Source organism: Theropithecus gelada, chromosome 3 (assembly GCF_003255815.1).
Source record: "Theropithecus gelada isolate Dixy chromosome 3, Tgel_1.0, whole genome shotgun sequence".
NCBI classification, from domain to species: Eukaryota; Metazoa; Chordata; class Mammalia; order Primates; family Cercopithecidae; genus Theropithecus; species Theropithecus gelada.
The window spans coordinates 69,522,779-69,535,660 of NC_037670.1; the positions used below are offsets into that span (position 1 = coordinate 69,522,779).

The window sequence follows — 12,882 nt, forward strand, 5'->3', positions numbered from 1 at the left end:
AAGAAAGAAGGCAAGAAGTACAAGCATCACAGAAATTTGCAAAACCCAGGCCACATCTGCAGGAATATGTGTAGACAGAAGTTAACATAGCAGCCTGACACTACTCAACTGTTTATTTGGTTGGCTCTTGGCTAATGTCTAGAAACTTGGATTTCAAGAGGGCTCCTACCTTCCCAGAACTGGTAAGAGTGGCTCACTGTGCCTAAAGTGTTTGTGTAAATGATGTGGCTTATGGTGAACACTGCTTTCCTTCTGGGAGGCTGGAAGTTTGGTGTGGGCTAAGCAGAAGATGCACACATGACCAGCACCGCCCCCACTGTCCCCCAACACCTCACTGAGTAGAAACCCTGTCTCTTGTCTCTAAGAAGCTTCCCTGGGCCGGGCGCGGTGGCTCACGCCTGTAATCCCAGCACTTTGGGAGGCCGAGACAGGCGGATCACAAGGTCAGGAGATCGAGACCACGGTGAAACCCCGTCTCTACTAAAAATACAAAAAATTAGCCGGGCGCGGTTGTGGGCGCCTGTAGTCCCAGCTACTCGGGAGGCTGAAGCAGGAGAATGGCGTGAACCCGGGAGGCGGAGCTTACAGTGAGCCGAGATCGCGCCACTGCACTCCAGCCTGGGCGACAGAGCGAGACTCTGTCTCAAAAAAAAAAAAAAAAAAAAAAAAAAAAAAAAGAAGCTTCCCTGGTAGATAGCATTTCCACATGTTGTCACAGTTCATCCTGGGGGAATGAAGCATGTCTGTGTAACTCCACCGGGACAGGCCCATTGGAAACTTGTTCCTGGGTTCCTCTAGACTTTGCCCTAAGCACCTTTACCCTTAGCTGATTTTGCTAAGTATCCTTTCACTGTAATAAGTTATACCAAGAGTATAACTAGATGCTGAGTCTCGTGAGTCCTCCTAGCAAATTGTTGAACCTAGGGGTGGTCTTGGAGACCCTGACTTATTAGAGTGTGAAAGACATATACATATATATGTATATATGTGTTACATATATATATGTTACATATATATATAAAATTCATCATAAAATAGGGACTACCATTGCCTCCACCACCATCTACCGTTTATTTGCTATCTACTAAATTCTGGGAACCATTCTAAGCACTTAAAATACATTTTCTGATTTAATCCTGACCACAAACTCCACAAGGTAGAGATTATATCCTTAATACAAGGAAGAGAAAATGAAGGCTTACAGATTGTCAGGGCTGGTCGACATCAGAGATAAGATTTGAACCTGCCTCTTTGATTCCGAAGTCTGTGCTTTTGTTTGTCTGTTTGTTTTGAGACGGAGTTTCACTCTTGTAGCCCAGGCTGGAGTGCAATGGTGTAATCTTGGCTCACTGCAACCTCTGCCTCCTGGGTTCAAGCAATTCTCCCGCCTCAACCCACTGAGTAGCTGGGAGTACAGTTGCTCGCCACCACCCTTGGCTAATTTTTTGTATTTTTAGTAGGAATAGGGTTGCATCATGTTGGCCAGCTGGTCTTGAACTCTTGACCTAGGGTGCTCCACCTTGGACTCCCAAAGTGCTGGGATTACAGGTGTGAGCCGCCGTGCCCAGCCCAAAGTCTGTGCTTTTAATCAATCTGTTATATTGTCTTTTTATAAAAATGTCAACTTTGGCATTGGTTAAATTCTCAACTATAAATGAGTCTTTTTCGATACACTTTGTTCTGTTCTTTCAAACAACTTGTCCGTATCTGCACCAACATGTCTTTATCAAATGTTTGATAGCTGCTAAATTAAGTCACTCTTATTGTTCTTATTTTTTTAAAAAAGAAAACACCTTTCTTTATCACTCAGCCATTTATTGCTCCAGATGAATCTTATTAAATTTTAATAACTCCTTTCAAAACACTTAGATTTTTATTAGAACTGCAATGAATTTATACATTAGCTTTGGGATAATTAGTAGCTTTAGAAAACAGAGACTTCCACTCAAGGGCACATGTTTCTTCATTTGTACAGGTCTTCTTTCCTGTCCTTCAGCAATGTTTACACTTTCCTTTATAAAGACTTATGTATTTAAGTTCAGTCTGAATACTCAATGAGATATACATTTCATGGAATAAAAGTATTTGAAAACTGCTGCAATAAGAGGTATAATTTTAAAGGCACTGGACTGCTAGTCATTTGGGAACACTCACTATTGAACTTCGTAACTTTGAGTAAACCAATTTAACTCTTTCAGGTCTTAATGTTTTCCACTATGAGACTGTTGGGAGAAATGTCCATAAGAGCATGTAGAGTTCTAGAATTTTCCAAAAGTAAATGCTACTTTAAAGGAGAATAGTTAATTTCCTCTCATTTTTGCCTGTATTTTTTGGTTCTGGTGATAAACATATGTACAGACTTGTCTTCTGAGATGCCAAAATAAAGAAGCAAAGCCTACCAAGTGATAGGGACAGGAGACAGGGAAATATAGGATAGAAAAGGGCAGTTCCCCAGCAAAGGCCCCACCCTTAATCCTGGAAACCCACGGCCCTAAATGGGAACAGGCATTCATGTTTTCACACCCAAATGTTGCCTTTTGGCCCGCCATGCCCCTCTTTCTTGTACCCATATAAGCCCCATATCCCAGGCTCCACAAGCAGATGAACAGAAGAGCAGAGCAACAGAAGAGTGGCATGGCAGAGAAGGAGAGAAGAGAAGGAGCATCCGAATGTTGAGAGGAGTTCAGCTGGGGAAGGTCGAAGAGGAGATCAGCTGAGGGACAGCCAAACTCCAGGGGAAGATCATCTTCCCACTCCATCCTCTTTCCAGCTCCCCATTCATCCTGCTGAGAGCTGCCTCCACCAATCACTAAAACCCCTGCATTCACCATCCCTTGAGTTGGTGTGTGATCTGATTCTTCCTGGATGCCAGATAACGATCCAGATACCAACATATGTACATTTATTATAATACTTAAAAATATAGAATAAAAAATAGGATTTTAAAGTTATTTCAAATAACTAATGGAAATAATTATTTATTTCAAGTAAGTACCCCCTCCCCACCAGTGGCAACCTTTGCCAAACCTTATTTCCTCCTAGTATTTTTCTTTGCACGGTTGAACTTGCTGCCCTTGAAGACTCAAAGTCCTTTTCCTTTGCCCTGTCACTTCACTAAAAATTGAACCGTTCTTTGTTGAAGACATTATATAAGCTAAAATTCTAAACCATATCTTTGAGATTTACTCATTTTCCCTGGGTATCTCCTATGTATATATAAGATATACATGTTAATAACTTCTGTTTGTTTTTCTCTTATTAATCTATCTTCTGTTACAGGGGGTCCTCAGCCAAGAACTTAAGAAAACTAGAGGAAAAATTATTTCCCACACCAACAACATCATAAGGATGTTCCTATGCCTTTTAGAACATTTTGTATACACAGTTCTTAAGGGTATACAGTATTTAATAAATTGACTCTATGGTAATTTATTTAACCAAGCCCTAATTTTGAATATTTAAGTTGTCTCCAATATATTTGTAAATAAATCTTTGTTTGCATTTCTGATTTTTTCAGTTAGACTGCTAAAAGTGCACTTCATTGAAAATTAAAGTGATAATATTTACCTAGAAAATGTGTTACCTCCAGGAAGTGGTAAAAACAGGAAATATAAAAAGACTTGACAATTAAAGCATTTGCATGAGCAATCTTGCTTTGATATGTTCATTGTACTCTTGGAGCTTTCTAAGATGGCAATTCCATCATCTACTTTCTGGTTATTTCTCCTTTCAAACCCTAAAAAGAAAATCAGTCTTTTTATATTGCAATGTCTCCAATTCTCAAGTTTTCTTGGATTTTATCTCCGTATGCTGGAGTACATGCTCACATATTATTTTGAAGTGAGGTGTAAGGGTGGAGTCTTTGAGCCCTTATAAACCTGAGGGTGTTCCTCTTGCCCTCCCACATAAATGAAAATCTGGTGGACATGGAAATCTTGGGTAAAAAAATTCTCCCCTTAGAACTTGTGAAATGGGAGAGTTCCCTGACCGCCCCCCACCACAGGACATGCAACAGGGGTGTAGCTCCTATGCTCAAACCTCTTACGGGAGAGGGAGCATGCAGACAGGCAGGTGCAGGAGCCGTAAGAGGTTTGAGCATAGGAGCTACACCCCTGTTGCATGTCCTGTGGTGGGGGGCGGTCAGGGAACTCTCCCATTTCACAAGTTCTAAGGGGAGAATTTTTTTACCCAAGATTTCCATGTCCACCAGATTTTCATTTATGTGGGAGGGCAAGAGGAACACCCTCAGGTTTATAAGGGCTCAAAGACTCCACCCTTACACCTCACTTCAAAATAATATGTGAGCATGTACTCCAGCATACGGAGATAAAATCCAAGAAAACTTGAGAATTGGAGACATTGCAATATAAAAAGACTGATTTTCTTTTTAGGGTTTGAAAGGAGAAATAACCAGAAAGTAGATGATGGAATTGCCATCTTAGAAAGCTCAGACTTGTAAATTTATGCCCTGCTTTTGGGAAAATAGCAAGAGGGCAAAGAGCTTTTCTTTTATCTACTTCTTCTCAGTTGTCTTCAGCTCTAAATAATCCTTATACCAAAGTCACGGATTTTGGGATGTTGTTTCCCGGGCTCTCACATATAATGGGGTGATATATTCTGGTGTCTTACACATATAATGCAAGTCAAAAGAAAAATCTTGGATGCAATAATGAATATGCAATATGTTTTCAACCGTGCATGAGGATTGTTCTTTTGTACGTATCATGCATTTTCAGCCCAGATGTCTACTGTGGCTATATTTGAAAAAAAAAATCTTTTAAAATGAGATTTGTCTAGGTGTTGGTCTCTTCATATACATTTCTTTTTCTGAGCACCTGATGGTCTTCTTTAATTTAAATACTCAAAATTATCTTCAACTTAAGAAAGTTTTCTTCTATTACTGTTTCTGTTCAGTTTGTTATGATTTCTTCATCAAAACATTGATTATGTGTTGGCTCTGTATGTGCCATTCATCTTTTTTCCCTCATCCGTTTTGGGCTTTGCCCTTCATTGATGCCTTCTGGCAGAGACTCTCAAGAGACTGTCATATCACTGATTCCCTTTCTGTAGTGGTGCTTGTGCTCTGTACTGCTTTTGAAGGCTTTTAATTCTGTGATTGTACTTTTTAGAGTTTATTTTAAATCTCTTATTGACTGTGGTAGACCCCACAAAGATGTTCACATCCTAATCCTTGGAGCCTATGAATATGTTACCTTACATGGTAAAAGGGACTCTGCAGAGTGATTAAGTTAAGGATCTTGCAGTAGAGAGATTTATCTTGGACTGTCCAGGCGGGTGCAATGTAATCACAGAGTCCTTGTCAGATGGAGGCAGGAAGAGCAAAGTGAGAAGACAGCAATGTGATGAGAGAAGCAGAGAATGGAGCAATGTAGCCATGAGCCAAAGAATGCTGGCAGCCCCTAGAAGCTGAAAGAGGCAAGGGATGGATTTGCACCAGAGCCCCCAGAAGGAAGCAGCCTGGCTGACAGCTTGATTTTAGTCCCTTAACATTCATTCTGGACTTCTGACCTGTAGAACAGTAAGAGTACATTTGTGTTGTTTAAGCCACTAAGTTGGTGGCAATTTGTTATAGCAGCAAGAGAAAACAAATACACTTGACTTTCTAAGTTTCTATTTTTGCAAGCTTTAAAAAACTCCCTTATCATCTTTTCTCATCTTTGATCTCTTAGTTAATATGCTCTGTACTTCCCTCTATTTTGTTGAGGGTACAAGCAGATGAGTGATCAATATTTTAGTTTTCTTTAGTAGGTATCTGTCAGTAGAATAGTTTCTTTTTCTCTTGAGTATTACAGTCTTCAACTTTTTAATAGGGTAGAGTATTTTCTCTACACATTGTTCAAGTAAAAATTTCTATTGTTTACCTATGAGCATGTCATGTAGTCCTGGCATTTGTCCATCTTTAGTGAGTTTGGTTGTCCAACTGATTGTTGCTGGAATCCTTAGCTCTGCTCTTATACTCAGAGCTGACCAGCATGGAGCAAATTTTTGATATTTTGTGGGCTTTGCTGATCTTTCTGTTTTGTCTTTTTTTTTTGAGGCATGGAATTTATTTTTATATTATTTTAGTCTTTTGAAGCAGGGTCTTTCTCTGTCACCCACCTGGAGTACAGTGGCACAATTAGAGCTCACTCACTGCAGCCTCTAACTCCTGGGCTCAAGTGATCCTCCTGCCCCAGCCTCCTGAGTAGCTGGGACTATAGGTACATGCCACCATGGCTGACTTTTTTTTTACTTTTTGTAGAGATGGGATCTTGTTATATTACGCAAGTGGTCTCAAACTCATAGGCTCAAGCAATCCTTCTGCCTTGGCCTCCCAAAGTGCTGGGATTATAGGTATGAACCACCATGCCTGGCTGCATGGAATTTATTTTGATAGTTTCAGCAGTATTTGCTTTTTGTCCTAGGCAGACATAGTGAACGCAACACACATATACATAGCCAACTACTAAGCATTATATATCCACGACCATTCCAAGCTTGCTCTGCTAGCTACTAACTTTCTATCCTTAGTCACTTTCCTTTGCTGGGAATTGTTGTCTTGGAATAAATGTAGGAAAAGTAATGTGTTTGGGGACTGCAGGAGATGAACCAACCCTGATCACCTTATAAAGTAGCTTTGTGAACCAAGTTGGGGCAGTGGTGGCGGGGCTTCCTCCTCTGGTAGGTCTGTGAGCCCATGTCCTCATGGCAGAGGCAAAGCAGAGATGAAGGAATAGAGACTGTCCCCTCCACAGCCCTGCCCTGCTCACCGTGCATGGCATTCCTCTTGGGCTTCACGACTTGGACTTCACTGGAACTTTGGTTAGTGATAATTCTTCTTGGTTTCTGGCACATAGTTGTGCAGCATTCCTTGTTTTTACTGTTTTTGAAGATTGGTTCTAATAATTGTTATTTCTTAAGCATTTCAATAGGAGTTGCTAGCTTTTGCCTTAGAAGTACAAAATTAGTGAGCTGAAACCACCATTGCAAAATTGTAACTGAGACAGTGAAAGAAATCTGACCTAACCAACTCCACCTTGTGTCTAACCTATAAGCTATCTTTGTTCATTCCTGGGCACAGGCCCAATTAACTTTGGGAGGAACTTAGTTTATGGTTTACCTTTGAAACAAAAACAATAGCAGACCTTTCCTGAAACAAACCCCCTTCTTGCCTGGAGACTAGACTGCATTTGTAGGACTAACAAATTAGTCAAAAGATTATAAATTATGATTTAGGAGTCATGCAGCTGGAGGCTACAAGATTCTGACTACTCCCAAATTGCTCCTGGAGGTAATGTCACTATTATAAAACCTAAGATTAGTGCTTGAGATATTTTGCAGACCCTGTACTTGATGGATCAGCGGGCACCACCCAGGTGGCTAAACTGGCTCATCTGATCTTGTGGCCCCCACCCAGGAACTGACTCAGCACAGGAGGACAGCTTCAACTCCTTAGGATTTCATCTTCAACCCAACCCATCGGCACTCCTGACTCACTGGCCCCTACTCAACCAAACTATCCTTAAAAATTCTGATGCCCGAATTCTTGGGGAGACTGATTTGAGTGATACTAAAACTCTGGTCTCTTGCACAGCCGGTTTTGTGTGAATTACTCTTTCTCTATTGCAATTCCCCTCTCTTGATAAATCGGCTCTGTCTAGGCAGTGGGCAAGGTAAACGCATTGGGTGGTTACAAGTTTTTTCTTCTTCTTTTTTTTTTTCTTCAGCATAGCTATACACACGCTAACACTGTCAATGGATCAAAACATATTTGCTTTACTGGGCTCACTTAGACTTGAAAAGCCCAGTTAACAGTGTAGCTCCCAAGGAGGCACATGCACTTCATGTCTGTGACCCCTGGCATTCAAGGCCTGCAACATCTGTTGATTTGACAAGCTAAGGTAGTAGTTTTCCAACTGTTGCTCAACAGAATCCTCAGGCTTTATGCTGCTGTGTCCCCTTAAAGACTGTTTAGGGTGGGATTGAGTGTGTGAGGCCCTGAGCTTTGTATATCTCATGTTAGCCAGAACAGCTCAGTTTTTCTTTTAAACATTTATTTATTTATTTATTTATTTATTTATTTTTGAGATGGAGTCTCACTCTGTTGCTCAGGCTGGAGTACAGTGGTGCAATCTCAGCTCACTGCAACCTCCACTTCCCACGTTCAAGTGTTTCTCCTGCCTCAGTCTCCCAAGTAGCTGGGACTACAGGAGCCCGCCACCATGCCTGGCTAAGTTTTGTATTTTTAGCAGAGATGAGATTTTGCCAAGTTGGCCAGGCTGGTCTCAAACTTCTGACCTCAGGTGATCCGCTCACCTTGGCCTCCCAAAGTGCTGGGATTACCACGCCCACCATGCCCAGCCCTGAACTTTTAATTTTTAAATAATTCTGGGTTTACAGAAGAGTTCCAAAGATAATACAAAGATTTCCCACATACCCTTTGCCCAGTTTGTCCCATTATTAACATATGATGGTGTCAGGCATCTGAGCCCAAGCTAAGCCATCATATCCTCTGTGACCTTCAGGTATACATCCAGATGGCCTGAAGCAACTGAAGAACCACAAAAGATGACATTCTACCATTGTGAGCTGTTCCTGCCCCACCCTAGCTGATCAATTGACCTTATGACAATACTCCCTCCCCGTCCTTGCAATAACGTACTTTGTGATACTCCCCCGCCCTGAAGAAGGTACTTTGCAGGCTGGGCGTGGAAGCTCACCCCTGTAATCCTAGCATTTTGGGAGGCTGAGGCCGGTGGATCACGAGGTCAGGAGATCAAGAGCATCCTGGCTAACACAGCGAAACCCCGTCTCTACTAAAAATACAAAAAAATTTAGCCAGGCGTGGTGGCGGGTGCCTGTAGTCCCAGCTACTCAGGAGGCTGAGGCAGGAGAACGGCGTGAACCTGGGAAGTGAAGCTTGCAATGAGCCAAGATCAGGCCACTGCACTCCAGCCTGGGCGAGAGAGCTAGACTTTGTCTCAAAAAAAAAAAAAAAAAAAAAGAGAATGTACTTTGTGAGATCCACCCCCTGCCCATGAAATATTGCTCCTAACTCCACCGCCTATCCCAAACCTATAAGAACTAATGATAATCCCACCACCCTTTGCTGACTCTCTTTTAGGACTCAGCCCACCTGCACCCAGGTGAAATAAACAGCCTTGTTGCTCACACAAAGCCTGTTGGTGGACTCTCTTCATATAGACACGCATGACAGACAGAACCATGGTACCTTCATGAAAACTAAAACGTTAACTTACTCTTAAATATTAAACGAAAATATTATTAGTTAACAGACTTAATTGGATTCCACTGATTTTTTTTCCCATGAATGTGCATTTTTGAGCGGCTCAGTTATCTGTTTTGCCAGTTGTGCCCCATGTGAGGTTTTGTTTAGACAAAGAGTTGAATAGCTGCGTCTCTTCCCAGGTTTTCCTTACCTCCCCTAGTATATGCTCAACTACTGCTGTGTGGCCCTGGGGGAGAGGTACAACTGCAGCCTCTCTTCCCGTCATCTCAACATGCTTTCACATCTATTATTTCCTAAGCTCTCTATTATCCTTATGTGGTCAAGGGAAATTGAACAGATTTAAAAAACATTTTTGCTTTACAGATTGAGAAACTGAGGCACAGAGAGGTTGACTGACTCGTAGGTAAGAGTGAAATGGAAGCGAGTGTCCTCACTCTCGGTTGACATTCTTATTCTCTCCACAAAGTCTCTAGGTGAGCAAAACATACCAGAGAGAGAGAAGCTGATCAGCCTCCGACTTCCTTGTCCTTGTACAGTCTCATCAGCGCCGATGCTTTTAAAAATCTGTAAAAAGAAGGAAAATGGGAGACAAGCAAAACAAACACTGAAATGGATATTCACACTTCAACACAAGCATGCTTATTCACAGTTCTTTTACCAGCTACAGGCAACAAAGACAATGATTTCACTGGGTAACTATTGATTAAGACAAGCTTCTAGCAAGCTAATGTTTTTCCCAGTAGTAGAGGATCTGCTAGTGGGGGTGATGGGTACTTTTCAGGAAAATGGAAATCAACAAACATAATTACTGTAATAGAAAAGACCCTTTGTAACTACTTATGCAAACAATGTCTTTTCACATTCAAATTTGCAAAAAGTATTTATTAAAGCAGGGCCTAAGGCACTAGAATGATAGGTCAATAGATGTTTACTATTGTAATTATAATGTATTTCCATTTAGCAAAGTAGAGTGTTGAACTGCTGCATCTCCACTTATTATTATTTAGGGATTTCCAGGAAACTGCTGGGGAGGAACCTGAATGTGGTTAAGCAGCTCTTCTGAGCTCTCTCTTAATTAATCAGTTGCCTTCCTGGGAAATTTCAGAACACAATTGCTATATGGATTATCTGGAGTCTAGTAGGTATTTGAAAACAATGTTGCTAAAATGTTTTGTTTTTCATCATTGCTCAATATTTAGTAATAGGTTAATCAAAATAGCTAGAGTTTTTGCTCCCATTCTCTTCTAGGAAGGTTTTATTCAGAAATGATTTTGGGTATTTGAAGGTACTTCCTATTTACTTTTGCATGTGTTGTATGTTTGCAGAAAATAATTTTAAAACTCTGGGTATTAAGCAAATCCACAGTGTCCATTTTTTAGAAGATAATCTGTACTAGGAAGAGAAAAATGAAAATATCCATAATCTCTTGTTCAGAGTCTCATTATTTGTAGGTTGTGTGGGTTCAGTCTTTTTCTTTCTTCTCTTAGTATTCTTGATGCTGTATAGGTTGTGATTGGATATTCACATCAACCTGCCTGATATGAGACCAGGAGTAATGACTGGGCATCCCAGGGCTCACACTTCAGCCAGGTGGAGTACAAAGGGATTATTATTCATCTTTTCACACTGAAGCAGGTGCCCCTGGTGAGCCTGTGAGCTTGGCTGCAGCTTGTGGACAAATCTTGATATGATTGCCCTGAGGCCCAACTGTGATGTTCATCTCAGGGATCCTGGGCTGTTCAGCAGAGGGAGCCAACCAATGGAGTGATATATGGAATGGAGCTCTGAACCAGGCCAGATGAGAGACTGTCAAACTCTTTGACACATGTCTGTCCCTTAGAGTCTCATTTGATAAGAATCAGAGTAAAACATGGCCAGGATTGGTGAGTCAAAACTCTCATAGGTCCTGAGATGTTATGAAAACTTGAAACTTACATTTGTCTTAAAGCTGCCCTTGCAAAATTATGACTGAGACGTGAAAGAGATCTAACTTAACTGATTCCATCTTGCTTCTAACCTCCCAAGCTGTCCTTGTTCATTCCTGGGCATAGGCTGAACTAACTTTAGGAGAAACGTAGTTTATAGTTTATAGTTTAAACAAAGATGGTAACAGCCCTTTTGCAAAGCAGACCTCCTTCTTGCCAGGAGACTAGATTGCCTTTGTAGGACTATAAGATTAGAAATTATGGTTTAGGAGTCATGCAGCTGGAGGCTACAAGATTCTGGCCCTCCCTAAACTGCTCCTGAGATCAGTGTTTGAGATATTTCACAGACCCTGCACTTGATGGATCAGTTGGCACCACCAAGATCAATAAACTGGCTCGTCTGATCTTGTGGCCCCCACCCAGGAACTGACTCACTGCAAGAAGACAGCTCCGACTCCCTACGATTTCATCTCTGACCAATCAGCACTCCTGGCTCACTAACTTCCACCTCCCCACCCCCTACCCCACCCCGTCCCACCAAGTTATCCTTAAAAACTCTGTTTCCTGAATGCTCAGGGAGATGGATTTCAGTAATAATAAAACTCCGGTCTCCCACACAGTTGGCTCTGTGTGAATTACTCTTTCTCTATTGCAATTCCCCTGTCTTGATGAATTGCTCTGCCTAGGCAGTGGGCAAGGTGCACCCTTTGGGCAGTTACAGTCTCATTGGAATTCCTTCCTCAGGAAACTGACTCTCAGGTGAGAGACTGAAACTCACCAGATGCCCAGATCTAGACCAATGGATGCCAGACCACTTACTCGTCTACCTTAGTTCCTTAGACTCCTCTTTTGTTTCTGTTTTACATTCCTTCCCTGATATATAAACCCCAATTTTAGTTGGTCAAGGAGATGGATTTGAAACTTAACTCCTATTCTCCCAGTTAACATCACCCAAATAAAAAGCCTTCTTTCCTGGCAATACTCATTGTCTCAGTGATTGGCTTTCTATGCATGGAGCAATGGGACCTAGAACAAACCCCTGGCATTCTGATAACAATTAGCCTTCTTTCTCCTTCCTCCTTTCTGTTTGTTATTCCCATCGATGGCTGACACTAAGAAATGGAAATCAGCCATCAGTTCAGAGACCACATCCTCAGGCTAGACCATGCTCTTCTTAACTCTGAAGGTGGCCAGTCCTCATGGCATAATCAGGGCTTCCAAATTCCTTAATGTTGTGGACTTTTCTTCTCTTGCAAGCCTGTGCCTGGACATGGCCGTGGGAGACTTCTGCATGCTGACCACCCCTCCTCACAGTGCTATACTGCACCACCAGGACAATTAACAAGCAATGGCTAAAGCCTCTGGTTCTTAATTCTGATTTTAAAATGTCCACCCCAAGCTTGTCTCTTTCTAAGAATATAAGTTCTTTGGGGGGAACAATAGAAACTATCATTTTAATAATTATAGTTTATAGAATTATAAGTCTAGAGTATGTGCATTCCAATGTATATTTTTAAAAAGGTATAGGATTAAACTGCATATTTCATGCTGAGCTGAAACGTGCAGTGATAACAAAGGATGGTACATTTATTCCTTCCTTTTTAAGCGTACATATTTGGGTTCTTCATATTTAAATATTCCTCTGCTGGCATTCAGAGTATTTACAAAGAAGCCTCTTCATCTTTATTGCATCAAAAACAGGTCTGT

General features: G+C 41.4%; 1 protein-coding gene across 3 annotated transcripts in view; it reads right to left on the reverse strand.

Moving 5' to 3' along the window:
• HECW1 (HECT, C2 and WW domain containing E3 ubiquitin protein ligase 1) overlaps positions 1–12,882 on the reverse strand; it is a 454,397-nt gene that overhangs the window by 156,446 nt on the left and 285,069 nt on the right. For all 3 annotated transcript variants that reach the window (XM_025379207.1, XM_025379206.1, XM_025379205.1), the window contains one exon: positions 9,739–9,814. In XM_025379207.1, coding sequence (XP_025234992.1) covers positions 9,739–9,814 — 76 coding nt within the window. The remainder of the gene's footprint in view (positions 1–9,738; positions 9,815–12,882) is intronic.